Source organism: Eupeodes corollae, chromosome 1 (assembly GCF_945859685.1).
Source record: "Eupeodes corollae chromosome 1, idEupCoro1.1, whole genome shotgun sequence".
Lineage (NCBI taxonomy): Eukaryota > Metazoa > Arthropoda > Insecta > Diptera > Syrphidae > Eupeodes > Eupeodes corollae.
In genome coordinates, this window is record NC_079147.1 from 116,279,097 (window position 1) to 116,293,502 (window position 14,406).

The window sequence follows — 14,406 nt, forward strand, 5'->3', positions numbered from 1 at the left end:
CTTTAACTTTTTGATTTAAATTTAAGGGTAAAAGCTAAAAAAAACAATCAAGATTTCCACGAACTAAGTAACACACCACTTAATGATAGCTACCCTAAGATTGCGTACAGCTACAGTTCGAAGATCCAACGGAACAAGACGAGCCCCTAATTTCAACACCGCCAGACTAAAGGATCAGGATCTTGGGCAAGGATCAACGAACGCAAACAGTTAAGGGCTCGAATAACTGCTGCACAAGAGGAAAAAGAAACGAGCTGGAGTTCTCATATCGCATGAAAAAAAGAGAGGTTCACCGCAGTGTGCGCCGCGACAAGCGTAACTACTTCAACGCATTGGCGCAAGAAGCAGAAGATGCTGCAAACAGGTGCGACAGCAGAACCGTTTACAGAATAACCAAAGAGCTGACCAGTACACACAGCTCAAAGCAACACCTGGTGAATGAAGTAGACGGTACTGTGATAAGTTCGGCGGATGAGCAAGTCAGAAGTTGGACAGAACACTTTTCCTCGGATTTGAACCAAGTGTTAGCAAACAACGTGCAGCCGATACCTTCTGAAGCGCCTGAAGAAACTAATCCCCGAATCCGCACCGCACCTCCCAGTAAAGATGAGATCGTTGCCACAATTAAAGCGCTTAAGAAACACAAATCAGTAGGACTTGATGGAAGCGACCTGCTTCATCCGCTCATAAAAGAAGCCTGGACCACCGAAAGCTTCCCCCATGAGTGGAAGAAACAAATTATCGTGAAGCTCCCAAAAAAAGGACGGCAAAATAGTACCAAAAGTCATACTGGAACGTATTGACCGTATCAACACCCTGCGGATCATTATTGAACAGTGCGTTGAATATCGATCACCACTACACCTGCTGTTCATCGGCTTCGAGAAGGCCTTTGATAGAGAGATTGCAGGCCAAGCAATGCAATGAAATCCGCTCACGCAAGAAGGAAGAAGAGCTGGAAGACCGAGAAACACTTGACGCAGGAAGACATAGGTAGCGATTGAATTAGAACACTTAGTTAGCACAAAAACAGCACTTCATCAACTTCTTACCCAATTCAATAAACCAAACCTTCATTTTTTGCATTACTTTCTAGCAATATAGAATAATGTTTAACAATATACATTTTGGAGCTTAGTTTAAATAAAAAAGAAAGCTTGAATGAGATTGAACTTTTATATATATATAAGTTCTTTTTAATATATTGCTTATTAACTTAAAAAACGATGCAGATGAAGAATAAAAATGAGAAAATGTGTAATAATATAATTAATCCATTTCTTTTTTGTTTTGTTTTACATTATATCTTATTATATTATCATGCTTATTGTTTATTATTCTTTGAGAAGTTGTGTGATGCCCAGTTTAACGAAGTCTTCCACGAATTAGCCAAAGCTTCACTAAATTTCGAGCGGAAGTGCTCGCGTGCATTTTCTTTAGTCAGTTCCAGGACCTACAAATATACATTTTTATTTTGTTGTATTTGTTTATTTATTTTATAAGCACTTACCAATGTTTCCTTTAGGTAATTAAGATCCTTTTCCGAGGATAACTCGGGTAAACCAGTCGATATCATCATTGAAAATAATGAAAGGATTAAACAACCGTGCTCTCTTAGGATGAGAAATGCCTACAAAAAAATAAAAAGTAAGCAAATTATATACTGCTATTTAGCTTAAAGCCTAAGGAGCTACTGCTGATTTTATATTAATTTGTACATTTATTGTTAAATTAATAAATAATAATAATAATAATAATATACTGTTATTATGATTCTTTTAAAGACTCTAGAGTCCAAAACATTCCGAGCCAAATTGTTTATTTGGTTTTTGAATTTTACTCCAAATCAAATGAAGCGGCCGATCTACATACAATTTGAAACCCCCTTCAATAAAAATGAATCGACAGAGTAAAACCAAATTCAAATTGTCTCGGCGAGTTGTGGTATTTTGTTCCTAATCGGATTTTGTGAGCTTGTTGTTATATTTTAATCTTACTAGTACGCTAATACTTACATCTTCACACAGTTTTTGGAAATACCGAAACTCTTCAGCTTCCCTATCAGTCCGTCCTTTGTTTATAACATAAACAAAATCATGCGTCAAGACAAAAGGAACTCTTTCCCGTCTTACACCGAATTTCTCTTTGAAATGCCCAAGTATATGGCCAAAATCGATATGGAAAAGCTATATATATACACAAAAAAATATATATTACAATTGATTAGTTGGAATGCTATATCTATTTACCTGTCCGTTTTTTTTCACCATTATATTATCTGAATGACGATCGGCAACGCCTAGAACATATGTAGCAACACAATAGCCCGCACAACTAAGAGTAAATTCTTCCACTGCTTTATTCATTTCTTCTTCGGTATTATTGTGCTCTTTTAACCAACTAAACAAAGAACCCTTTTTAAAAGGCGATGTTGCGGAGAACATACCCTTAACTTTTTGAATATTGGCAATGGTTTCAGCATTCAGAACGACTTCGATCATACCAAGACGTCGCTCCATACTTATGCAGTTATAGATGTTCATTCTAAAGTCCAGGCTGAAACCGCAAAAATGAAAATAGGATTATAATCATTCATATTAGTTTGTAAGTGTTTACCCTTCGTTTTTCCACAGCTGATCCATGACACGAAGCATCTGAAGCGTTAACATATCTTGTCTAAGATCATCGCCGTTTTTAAATATAATATAAATATCATCACATAACATATCTGCATTCTCAAATACGACCCACAACGGTCTCATTTTAGAGTCCATAACCTTGCACTTATCCGGTCTAAAAACTTTGCAATTAGTACATTGTTAAGCAATCCTATCAATACTCACTTTACTCCTTTGCACCGAAAGCTAGGATTTAGTGGACTTTGAAATCCCTTAAATACAGCACCAATTCTTTCATTAGCTAGAAATGTTTGCAATGAGTGCCTTGATTTCTCTTTGCTTCCCTTTTTTGCTGATTCGGAACCTTGCTTTAATTTTTCCAAGCATTGAACTTGTTTATGCAGAAGTGGCACATGTGACTTACAACCTTTTAGGTAAGCATCAAGAAGGAGCCCAAAACGAACTTGCATCGAAGGTGTTTGCATTTCTGACCGTAAATGCCAAAAGAAGTAATGTCCGATGCGTTGATTTCGTAAAGCTCTCTCCAAAACAAAACACACAAGATCAGAATCCAAATAGGATTCGTGTTTTATTGCTTGGACTAACTGTAAAAGATATAGAAGCAACTCTTCATCTCTGAAAAATCAAAAGTTTATTTTATTGAAGCAATATTCAAAATTAAAAATTACTTCAATTGCCGCAGACACCGAATTGAAAAATTTCGAACAGCTGGATCTGGATAGGCATAATCTAGAAGCTCTAATGATCGCTCAACAGACACAGTTGGCCAGTCTTTAAGGAGACTCCAAATTTCAGCCACCTCATTTCGTTCGTTCCAGTTTACGCAATGTAAAAGTATAGATAACTCTTCCGGACATTCATTACGGCAATCCAATCTGAGAAGATGCGTTAATAATAAAATATTTTAAAATTATTAATATTTTTATTTATAATTAATATTTTATAAATAATAATAATAATATATATATAAATATCTTTTTAAGAGATATGTAATGCAATAAATGAAAACGTCCGTTAAAGTATAAATATATGTAACGAGTGATTCAGATTTATGCATATATCTTAAACGCCATAGAACTCAGCTTGGGACTATAGATTTGAATCATTTGCTTATGGCTCAATCAGAAATATAACTACGATAACACAATTGTATGCGTGGGACTTTTGCAGGACAAGAGATCTACAATTTGGAGAAACATAGACCTTCAACAGCCCCACGCATAACCAAGAAATATTTGTCTGTTACTTATTACATTACATTTTTAACTGGGGGGTTATTATGAAAAACGAAACTCGCTCAAAATAACGCTTATTCGTTAAATTGCGATTAGAAAAAACGATTGTAGTGGCACTAAATCGTCAAATTGCGATTAAGAAAAACGAGAATCGTAAAAATGACGATACTAGTATTTTTATTTACGAGTGCCTTCAGCTCTCGTTCAGCTTTCGTTTTGTCAAATGTCATTTTGTTTTTGTTTGGTTGGTTTTTGTTTTGTTAAGTGAAAAAAATGTAAGTAAATAATAAATAAAATTGTCAAAAACATACAAATAAGTTATTTCTAACCTCTAGACCTACAAATAATTCTAAGCAGTTGGATTTGCTGGTAGCTTTTATGGAAACCAATCCAAACATAGCAAAAAATTACTTGCCGACGAGCCAAGCCAAAGCCAAATCCAAAATTATTTGGAAGGCTTTGACTGATAAGCTAAATGCATGCGGTCCTCCAGAGAAACCAATGGATGGTTGGAAAAGTGTAGGTTTCCTTAAAACAAAACTTTGCGTTTATGATTAATTCTGTTCTTCGTTAGGTATGGAAAGATTTTGGGTACAATCTTAAGGGCAAAATGCGTGGAAATTTGCTTACTTACGTTGAACTTGGAAGGCTCATTGGGTTCGATGAATCTCTTAAAACTCTTCTTTTTATACGCATTTCCTCTTCTTTGTTAGTTTGGGATTCATCTTCGCTTTCAAGGAAATAGTCGCAGTGAAAAAACATTTTATAGAATTTATGCAAATTACATTTATTTTTGAAACTTCCTCGACTTTATTTATATTTTGACATTTTTTAATAGGAGTGAAGTTAGTTGCTCCTTTAAAAAATTATCATTTTTCGTTTTTGCCTGGCAACTTTTTTTGCTTTCTATTTTCGTATCTTATAATCGCTCTTCACCATGACTTTCGTTTCTTCGAGTTTCGTTTTTTCTGCCGTTCGTTTCGTAATTCATAATAAGGGCCCTGATGTTGTTGGTAAAAGATTATTAAGTTTTTTTTGGTTGAAAAGTGGTTTACATAGGTCATAGTCGAAGGCGTAGGAAACATTTGATCATTCATTATTTGTTAGTATTTTTGGATATTTAGATGATTCGGCCAATGGGTTAATGGAAGAGAAGTGTTGAATTTTCATTCTTCTTTTCTCTTATAATCCCAGTGTCAATTTATCATATTAAGGTTATCATTTGTAGGTGGTTGAAAAAAGGTTATATTTAATTCTTTTTTTTTTCTTTAGCCATTAAGATTAAGTATGCTTCTGTAGAGAATATGGAGAAGCAATTTTCTAGTCCCCATCTTCGTAATCAACAGCTAGTCCAGTTCCATTTTCAGATTTGGATCCTTTTTTTTAGAATTTTCTGCTTGATAAGCACTATTTCACAAATTTGATCATTTTTGGGCTAATGTTCCATGAAATTAATTTAAAAATCCGATCAAAGGCCTTCTCATTGTGGAGTGATAAGACAGATTCTTGAATTGTTCATCAACGTGAAGAAGGAAGTGGGTGGTGCTAAGTCCATACTTAAATTCAACTTGGTTAGAGCTAATACATTTTGTTTTTGTTTTGGGTATATGCTACATTGTAATAAAGCCAATCCCACCGGGGAAATCCGGAATATATTCAAACAAACTAGAAAGACCTGTTACGGTCATATTCGAAGAATCAAATTTTAACATGATCAGAAATTAGTACTACAATGTCTTGAAGGCAGTAAAAATGTCTCGTAATTTTTACACAAGCCAGTTAACTTGCAGCACAGTGTCATGAGTCCTCCTGTTCTTGAGAGCGCAAACGATTTTATAATTCTCAATGACCTTGACATTCACAAAGCTTGGATAGTATTCTTCCTATTGTTCCGAAAGGATGTTCTTCGACAGTGACAAAACCAATGGTAAGCTTTCCCTATTGTACATATCTCTTTTTGAGTAGATGGAAAATAGTATTTGTCCAGCCTGTGAATCCTCTTTCCCCTCTAACTATCGTTCAATTGCACTTACGTCCCTTAAAAGCTCATGAAAATGCGGATTAATCACCAACTTAAGATATATCTCAAAAAACAAAAATTTCTTAATATCCGGCAGTATGACTTAAGTAGCAATATGTTAACCGGTGATTGTATGTTTCTTAAAACGTAACCAACCTTGATGCCGCTATTCATGATTGGCACTTTTATCCAGGAAACTATTTTTTTTCGGAACGGTGCAAAAAAAGGTTCCACTTTTTTTATGTCTGTAATTTACAAAGCCTTTATACGTCTTAAACTTGAACATTACATACACATAAGGCAAGTGCTCCCAAGACAAGTTTAAGTCTAATTCTAAAAAATGATAGGCGATAGAACTACAACCGTTTTTTGTTTTATACAATATGAAATATATAAATATAAAAAATTATTTATGAAAATTGGTATTTCAAATTAGTACACTTTAATGAAAATATTTATGAAAAAATTTGAATATTTGTGTAAACCATTTAAATTTTGAGGTCCTTCATAGAAGGACAGGTCAGTAACGTATAGAATCTATAATACGAAGACGTTAGTGGATTGAACATACGCTTCGAAAAGGTAATGACTACACTGCAGGCCAAGCAAAGCAGTGGAATCCCCTCACACGAGAAGGAAGAAGAGTTGGACGACCGAGGAGCACTTGACGCAGAACAGTCGAGGCGGAATCAGAGTCACTAGGCAAGAGTTGTAGGGAGCTGAAACACATCTCCGGAAACCGTAAATAATGGCGCGTAGGCGCAGTAGAGGGGCATAGGGCCCCTTAAGGGGTTCCCAACGGACTTAACAGGTCTAAGAACCTAAGTTAGTAAGTATTTAAACTTTGATCCACCATCAAAAACAAATGTATTGATACAAATATTTTCTTTCTCAAAGCATAAACATGACGTAAGTAATTATGAAGGTCGAGTTACACTGGCATTACAAAGACATGACGACAAAAATTCAAAGTTATGTATCTATTTTCGTGATCCGCCTTCGGCTGGGCCACACTCAGTTAACACACACTCATCTATTAAAAAAAGAAGATCCTCCAACCTGCCACCTATGTCAATCCAGTCATATCCTAACAATCAAACATCTTATCTCTAACTGTTATAAAGTAAACGAACTGTGTAAACGTCTTTTCAATACAAACTTAACTGATCTCTTATCAAAAACCACTTTTGAAAACATAAAAAATGTATATAAAATATTAACTTTACTTAAAATTGAATCTGTTATATAGCAATTTTTCATATTTATAAATGTGAGGGGCTGTCGGGGACTCGCGGTCATGCTGTTTGAGCGAGCCGCGGATCTCCGGCAGCCCCATACATTATACTTATACTCCTATTTTTATAAACTCTAATATTTATAATATTTCAAGCCGCAAGTCATGGTAGCTAGCGCTTTGTAAATCTGTATTATAATGTAAATTTATTTATATTGTAATAAATAATAATAATAATAATAATAAATCGTGATCTTTATAAAATCGTTGCGTCGTAATCACAGCCCTTTAATGTCGTTTGTTTACTCTCGCTGTTCTATTAATGTTCGTGTATCTTAAGATTACATTAGCACATTAAGATAGAACCTGCAATGTCACTCATTTTATATTTGGATAACTTCCAGGGGCATATAAACAGATGCTTGATAACTAAGTGCAAATAAGAGTGCGTGGAAAAGTTCGTCTTAAAATTTAACTTCCATTTTAGTATGGAGCCTTCAACAAAAGCGTGTCTACTAGTTAATAATTTTTGATTATCAATTGATAGATAATAATATTTGACATTCCAAATCATAAATAATACATTTGGTTGAAGGGTGCAAACCAACACTCATTTTGAAATAATGTCAGAGGAATTTATATGCTTCATGACACTTAGTGTTTTCAACTCCATTGAACCTCAAGGAAAAATATTATTATTTTAAATTAATATTGGTATTCATGGTCTTAAAAGCAAGACCAAGTTAATTATAAATTTGTTGACCTTAATTAGTTTTTTTAATTAATAAAATTTACCTGTTTGACCATATATCATTTCGATCTTGATCATGCATTTCATCAAGTTTGTCACTTCGTGAGTAGCTAGCTAAGATCTTTTGGATTATTTTTTTATCCTGTGATTTGGAGCGATTCAGGTTTTCTGTCTCAGCTAATTTTTCAGCATGCAAAAGAACCGTTTCTTCTTCTGGATAAATAATTCCATTTTCGCAGTTATAGCTGAAAAATAAATACCATAACATAACATTAATCAACATTTTTTCAATATTTGTTTTTCTTATTGAATTACTTGTGGAAAGTTAACTTTACAACAGCACAGTCTTCATTCCTAGGATTTGGTTCTACCGTACCCAAAGGATGAAAAATTTCATCCGATTGTATATCATCTGCATTGGTCCATGTATGAAGGGTAAGTTGACCAGTTTTAAGCTGATGTTTATAATCGAATAGAGTAGTATTCACCCAAGCTAAAGGACTCGTGTGATACTCTCGGTTATCTTTAGCACTTTCTTTGTTATCTTTACTATCTTTGCTATCTTTGCTTTCTTTGCTGGTGCTTATCTTCTTTGAGCGAGATCCACCCAGTTTTACAGTCTTGGCATATATAGAAATGCATAGTCGAGCACTTCGAGGCACATTTTGCAGGAAGATATCAAATGCTATTGCTTCGTTGAGGACAATTTTACCATCATTATCTACTGGAAGCTCTGTAGATTTTTGTAAAGCACATAGTCTTCTTTCACCGTGAAAGAGACCTAGATGAACTCCTATTTCTGGCGTTGGATTCAGATCACAGTTAACGTTATCGATGCCGTGCAATTCTAGCCGAAATGGCTCTTGTATGTCCCATGATGAGGCGAACTTTTGACGTTTTCGTATTGTGCTTGTTTTATAGTTGAGGTTTTCAGTGGTTTTCGGTTTGTATTCTATGCTGAGTTGTTTGTGATTAATATATGTTGGTAGTGTGTGAATAGGTTTAAGAACAATCAAGGGAACACCATCACGTGATAAGCTTTCCTAGAAAAACAAGATATAATAGCACAATTAGATTATTGGTTTGGTGATGTTTTTTTTTTGTGTAATTTTACTTTTTATGTTTTTATTCGTTTCAAAGAATTAATTATTAAAAAATAAATATTCGAATAAATATTGTGTAAGCGCAAATTCAAAACACATTTGACAAAATAAGGCAAATTGAACCTGTATAAAATAAATAAACAAATAAGCTGGCGCAACAGTCCATAGAACTATGGCCCTGTTACTTACAACTCTAAACCATTCGTGTGTTCAAATAATGTTGTCAGGGATGGAGAAAGCCGAATACGAACGGCTTATTTTAAAAAAGCACTTTTTCTGAGAAGAATTACTCTTGAAGGATTTGACATTTCTAGTTTTGTATAGCAAACAATTTTTATCAAACTAATTACAATCACTTTTTTATAAACTGAACAAAAAAGAAATTACGACCAGAAGAAGTATTTACTTTTTATAGCAGTTTGTCAAATAATGTGAAAGATGACGAAGTCGCCCTAAGCATTCTTTAAGAGAGGTTTTAAATTAAATACATTCGGAATGGAAGTAGACAATTGCAGTTCTCGCCTAACGTTTGATATGTACATGACAAAGCAGAAGAACAAGAAGAGAAAGTAATGCTAAAAATTCTTGTTGTTTGTGCACATTGAAAGCTTTTGTTTGCTTCTTCAAAATCATTGTAATTTTTTAAAAGTGTTTTGAACGCCATAAGCTATTATTTATAAACAACAGGATTTTAAAAAAGGACGATCTTAAAAACGAGGTATATTGAATCCAATCCATGAAACAGATATGAAGCAAAACATTGACTATTACACTTGAAAATAAAAATTAACTTTAATCATCGAAAACTTTGTTGGGCCTTTCTTACATCAAAAAAAAAATTTTATGATAGTTTGAAATAGCAATATCTTTTTTGAGTTTATTCAAAAATCAAATCAAGTATGTGTTCAAGTCATGGAATTCAAAGCGATGACTATTGGATTCTACACATTTTGCCTATCTTCAGGCAAATCATGAACACCATTCCAACAAAAAAAGTTCTCTTTCGAGGTAAACCATTCTACGAGACATTTTTCGGCTTTTTTGAGTTTGGCGAAGCGGGGACTGGACGAAAACTAAGGTGGTTGCAATATTAACAAATTAAAAAAATTTAATGTGTTCTTAAATACTTTCGCGATATCGGGTGGTGCGTTGTCATGTTGTACAATAATTTGTCAATCTTCGACCATATATCACATACATTTTAAATAAATTCTGACATGATGGGATGACTAAATTCGATAATCCAACAGGCATCTACTTTAAGGATATTGGTACTGCTAGCATAGTCAATAGTTTTTGGAACATTTACATATTTTGCAATTTGTAATCATATTGGGCAGAGCTATGAGAAGTAAAAACGTATTTAGACAGAATGGATAAAATCTTTTTAAATGAACTAAAAACTAATCCCTACTGTTTGCCCACAATTACCGCATTGAAACATAGAGTGGACATAATTGAATTTAACAATGACCTTGTCCATAACTATCATGCCTCTTATAACAAACGGGTTAGGATTGCTTGATCTCATTTCGACTTTGTCAGAAACGTTGCACATATGTAGTCTTTTCGGGGTATTGGATCAAGATGATGCTAAGGACATACAGCAGCAAATCTCTTTGGTGCAACAAGATGAACAGCACCTAGTACATCTCTTAAAAAAGCAGAGCTCGATCGCAGACTAAACAGTGAATTTGCTTAAACGAAACTATTTACAACTCACAGAGCAATATAAAGGCATTAAGACTATGTTCGAAATATCATTAAACAACATAGAAATGCATCAAGAACTAATTGATGTCAACCAGAGTTTTTCAGCGTTAACATCATATTTCATTTTATCAATTACGAGCCTCGAGAGGGTGCAAGACACATTACTTGACGTTCTCCTAAGTCTTAATAATGTAAAAATGAATCCTCATTTTATTTCACCGTCACGATTTGTCAAACAACTCCAAATTGTTCGAAACAATATTCCCCCTTATCTTAACATCCCTACAGCATCTATATTAAATATTTTTAAGCTGTCATCCAACGAAGGACGAAGTCTTAATGACTCATAAGTATTTGAAATGATGATTTCTTTAGTTAGTATTTAGCAGTTACTCCAACAAGAGAGGTACTTTGAGTTAACAGAAAATCAATTACTGTCCTGTCACGGTCGCCAATTGTTTACACAAATAAAGTTTCAGAACAAAAAATAATTATGGTAACAAATAATATTTTTTTTAAATAAATCAAAGAGACAAGTTTTTCTTATGAATAACAATAATGAGTGAGTCTGTGAGTGAGCCCGACCAAAGGTTTGCAAGAAGGCAAATAAAAAGTGGTCAGTCTACATAAATATTAAATATCAGCGCGTGAGGCAAAACATTGAGCTTTTAATAAAGATCATATTTGTCTGGTCTCACGCTGCTGAGGGAGTTGAGTGGAATATGAGTTGTGGAAAGGGTAAAAATTTGTATAACAAAAATAGAATACAAAATTGTATATGGGAAATGATAAAGGCATCATTTCGCATAGTGTCAGCATTTATTTAAAATGTATGTGTGATAATATCGCACCCATAGAATGAAAGTGACCTAACTCAAAAAATGCAACTTGTGGGAAATGAACAAAAAGTCTACAAGAAAGTGTAGTTTTGAGTAATTTTAATTGTATTTCTTACATAATTTGCCAATAATTAACTTCAATTGAAATGGTCGGGTTTTTTTGTGTTACTTTACACGGCCGTTTTTTATCAACCACGATTCAAATTAATTGTTTGTTGTCGGTACAGATCCGTGTTCAAAGTGTCACTAGGTTTTAATAACTCGAAAATAACCGAACTACAATGGTCCCACCAAATATAGGGCATTGTCTTAAGGCCAAAGTGATTTATCCTTGGAGTCGATGGGCCGTCGACGAAGCTCTGTCTTACATGTTCTAATCACTGGAGAATGTTCCCAATAAGTTTTAACAAGCAACCGATAGCCTTCAGCTGTTTTTTTAAATGGAAAAATGCGATTAACATGGAACGCAACTCGACAATTTACTTAGATAAACCACTATGATGCTATTAATTTGGCAAAATTTAACTTGGTAATTTTTGAAGACTAATGTCAATAGAAAAATATGAAATAAATGTTAGAAACCTAAAAATATCAATAATGACATCTATTGATAAATCCGTCAAATTCTAACTAACACGTCTGGTAAGCTTAATGTAGTGTTTAGAAATACATAAAGGATTTATGTTGCTATTTTTAAATTAAATGGTAAAAATATCAAGCTTATTCAGAAAAATAAGATTTATGTTGCTATTCTTAAATTAAATGGTAAAAATATTAAACTTATTCAGAAAAATAAGATGACAGAGATCTCATCCATTTGAGGTTTTAGTACAGGTAAAGAATTAGGTGACGCAACAGTCCGTACAGAACCAGGGCTAATGACAGTGACTTACAACTTTCAATCATTCCTGTGTGCGAGTAATGTCATGGATGAAGGGTCCCTTCAGGTTGTATGTTGGATCCGAACGGATGATTTGAGGAAGCACTTTTTATGACAAAAATTACTCTTGGAGGATTTGTCAATCCTTCGCCAGAGGCAGTCCCCTTGAAAAAAAAAAAACTCTATGTGACACAGGCAGGAATTGAAACCAAAACCCTTATTGTGACAGTCCTTCCCACTATCCATCAGACCACGGAAATCTTCATTTGGATTTGAATTCAAAATCAGCGGAAATCTCTAATACTATCAAAAATGGCAATGATATTTGGACATATTCAAATTATAGAGAGCAAATATAGCCAAAAGCTTAAGATATGACTAAGAGCAAGAGGTTTATTATTTAGATGTTTAGTTGTCTTCAAAATGTAGAGATATTTGTGCATGCTTTAAAATATTGATAAGCATTGCGCTTAAACTCACCTGAATATAGACAAACTGTATTAAAGGAAATTCGCCAAACAAGTACTCGTCTCTTCCACCAACTCTTAGTATATATGATGAAGTTGACTGACCATTTAATTTGACCATCGATCGAGACATCTTTGCAAGAGCCATTTCGATAAGTTTTGTTGGCGTGTCGGTATCGTTCGCTCGCAAACTAAATATACTTTCATCATTTTCCAGTTTCACAGATACTACAAAACTATCGCTGCGTAATCGACCTTTGATTGTTGGCATGCGAGGCGTCCTGGCCAGTCTTAGTGGATGCTCATATAATAATTTTTCACTCCATGACACAGTGGCTCTTTCGTTTTCGATCTCTTCACTTAGTAAAGACATCTTATAACGAAAGTCACTCACTTCGGGACTCTTCATCGCTCGAAAGTCATCCACTGACTTTCCAATCATATAGCTTATTAAATTGCAAAGCTCTTGATCACTCGAATACTCTGTTGACTCAGCAAGTTCTAAAAGACAAAGATACGGTTGTATATCGCACAAGCGACCCGAATCCTTAAAGTTCTCCACGGTATTGAATTTGGTTATTCCTCGTAGAGCGTACATTGAATGCTCCTTGAGCATTTCATAAAGTGGATAAGACTTGGCAGCAGCTAAGAGTTCCTAAAAGACATAATTTTATGTTCATATGGGAGTTTTCCAATGCTGCTTTCTAATCGCTGACTCACCATTTTTATTTCACGAATTGTCGCCGTCGCACATACTTCCTGGATTAGAAAAACTCCATTAGGAAGTAGGCATGTTACGTGCACCAGGTCAGGAGGGTCGTTTAACCAGCAGTCCATGGAAAAATTTGGACTCGGCGAAGGCACCATTGTTATGGGTTATTTAAGCTGGAAGGGTGTTGACGATATTCAGAATGTTACCACGTTTATAATTGGATTCTCCTATTTTGGGAGGAAACGTATTCTACTAAAAGTCTAGAGGAGAGGAAACTTTTTAAATATTTTAACACTTTCTTTTTTTTATGCTTAGTGCTCCTCAAGACTGTTCTATTTTTTCCTTCTTAGGTAAATTGAAATGTAGTTTGTCCAGCGTGAGTCACTTGGGTTGTGTGTTGATTGAACATATTGTATATATTTCTGTAACTTTATTTTCGTAAAGGGGTTTTGAATTTTTGGTAAAGCGATTTATTTTCACATAAATATAAATAAACTTTCTGTTTTGTTCCTGGCCACCTCTATATTTTTTGTACAACCTCTTTTTTCAACTGTATTCTTTCTTCGGTTCCCTTCTTTGCTTTGGGGAGCTTGTTCTTTGTTTTCCACTTCTATTTGTCATTTTTGTGTCTTTTGATTTTGGTTGCGGCGGCGGCTAGTGGCTTATAATGACATTTCAATCGGCCCAACGCACATGTTGTACCAACAGATAAATCCAACGCCAAACCTTCAAATAACGTCGTAGAAAAATATGTATTTTCCATTCAAAAAGAAATTTAAATCGATAAACTGCAGCAACTTATGAATACGATAA

At 34.3% G+C, this 14,406-nt stretch overlaps 1 protein-coding gene and 1 long non-coding RNA gene across 2 annotated transcripts; one reads left to right on the forward strand and one right to left on the reverse strand.

Annotated features, from left to right (window-relative positions):
* Positions 1-1,157: 1,157 nt before the first annotated feature.
* On the reverse strand, positions 1,158-14,184 carry LOC129940010 (phosphatidylinositol 4,5-bisphosphate 3-kinase catalytic subunit beta isoform). Its single transcript, XM_056048230.1, has 11 exons — positions 13,602-14,184; positions 12,895-13,536; positions 8,195-8,922; positions 7,924-8,124; positions 3,308-3,514; positions 2,844-3,254; positions 2,617-2,793; positions 2,250-2,556; positions 2,016-2,186; positions 1,511-1,630; positions 1,158-1,453 (listed from the first exon to the last, which is right to left on the reverse strand). The coding sequence occupies exons 1-11, from the start codon at positions 13,746-13,748 to the stop codon at positions 1,325-1,327; spliced, it is 3,240 nt and encodes a 1,079-aa protein (XP_055904205.1). The 5' UTR covers positions 13,749-14,184; the 3' UTR covers positions 1,158-1,324.
* LOC129940011 (uncharacterized) lies at positions 4,149-4,677 on the forward strand. The gene is made up of 2 exons (XR_008780598.1): positions 4,149-4,393; positions 4,449-4,677. It is a non-coding gene; the product is annotated as an uncharacterized LOC129940011 (long non-coding RNA).
* Positions 14,185-14,406: the final 222 nt, after the last annotated feature.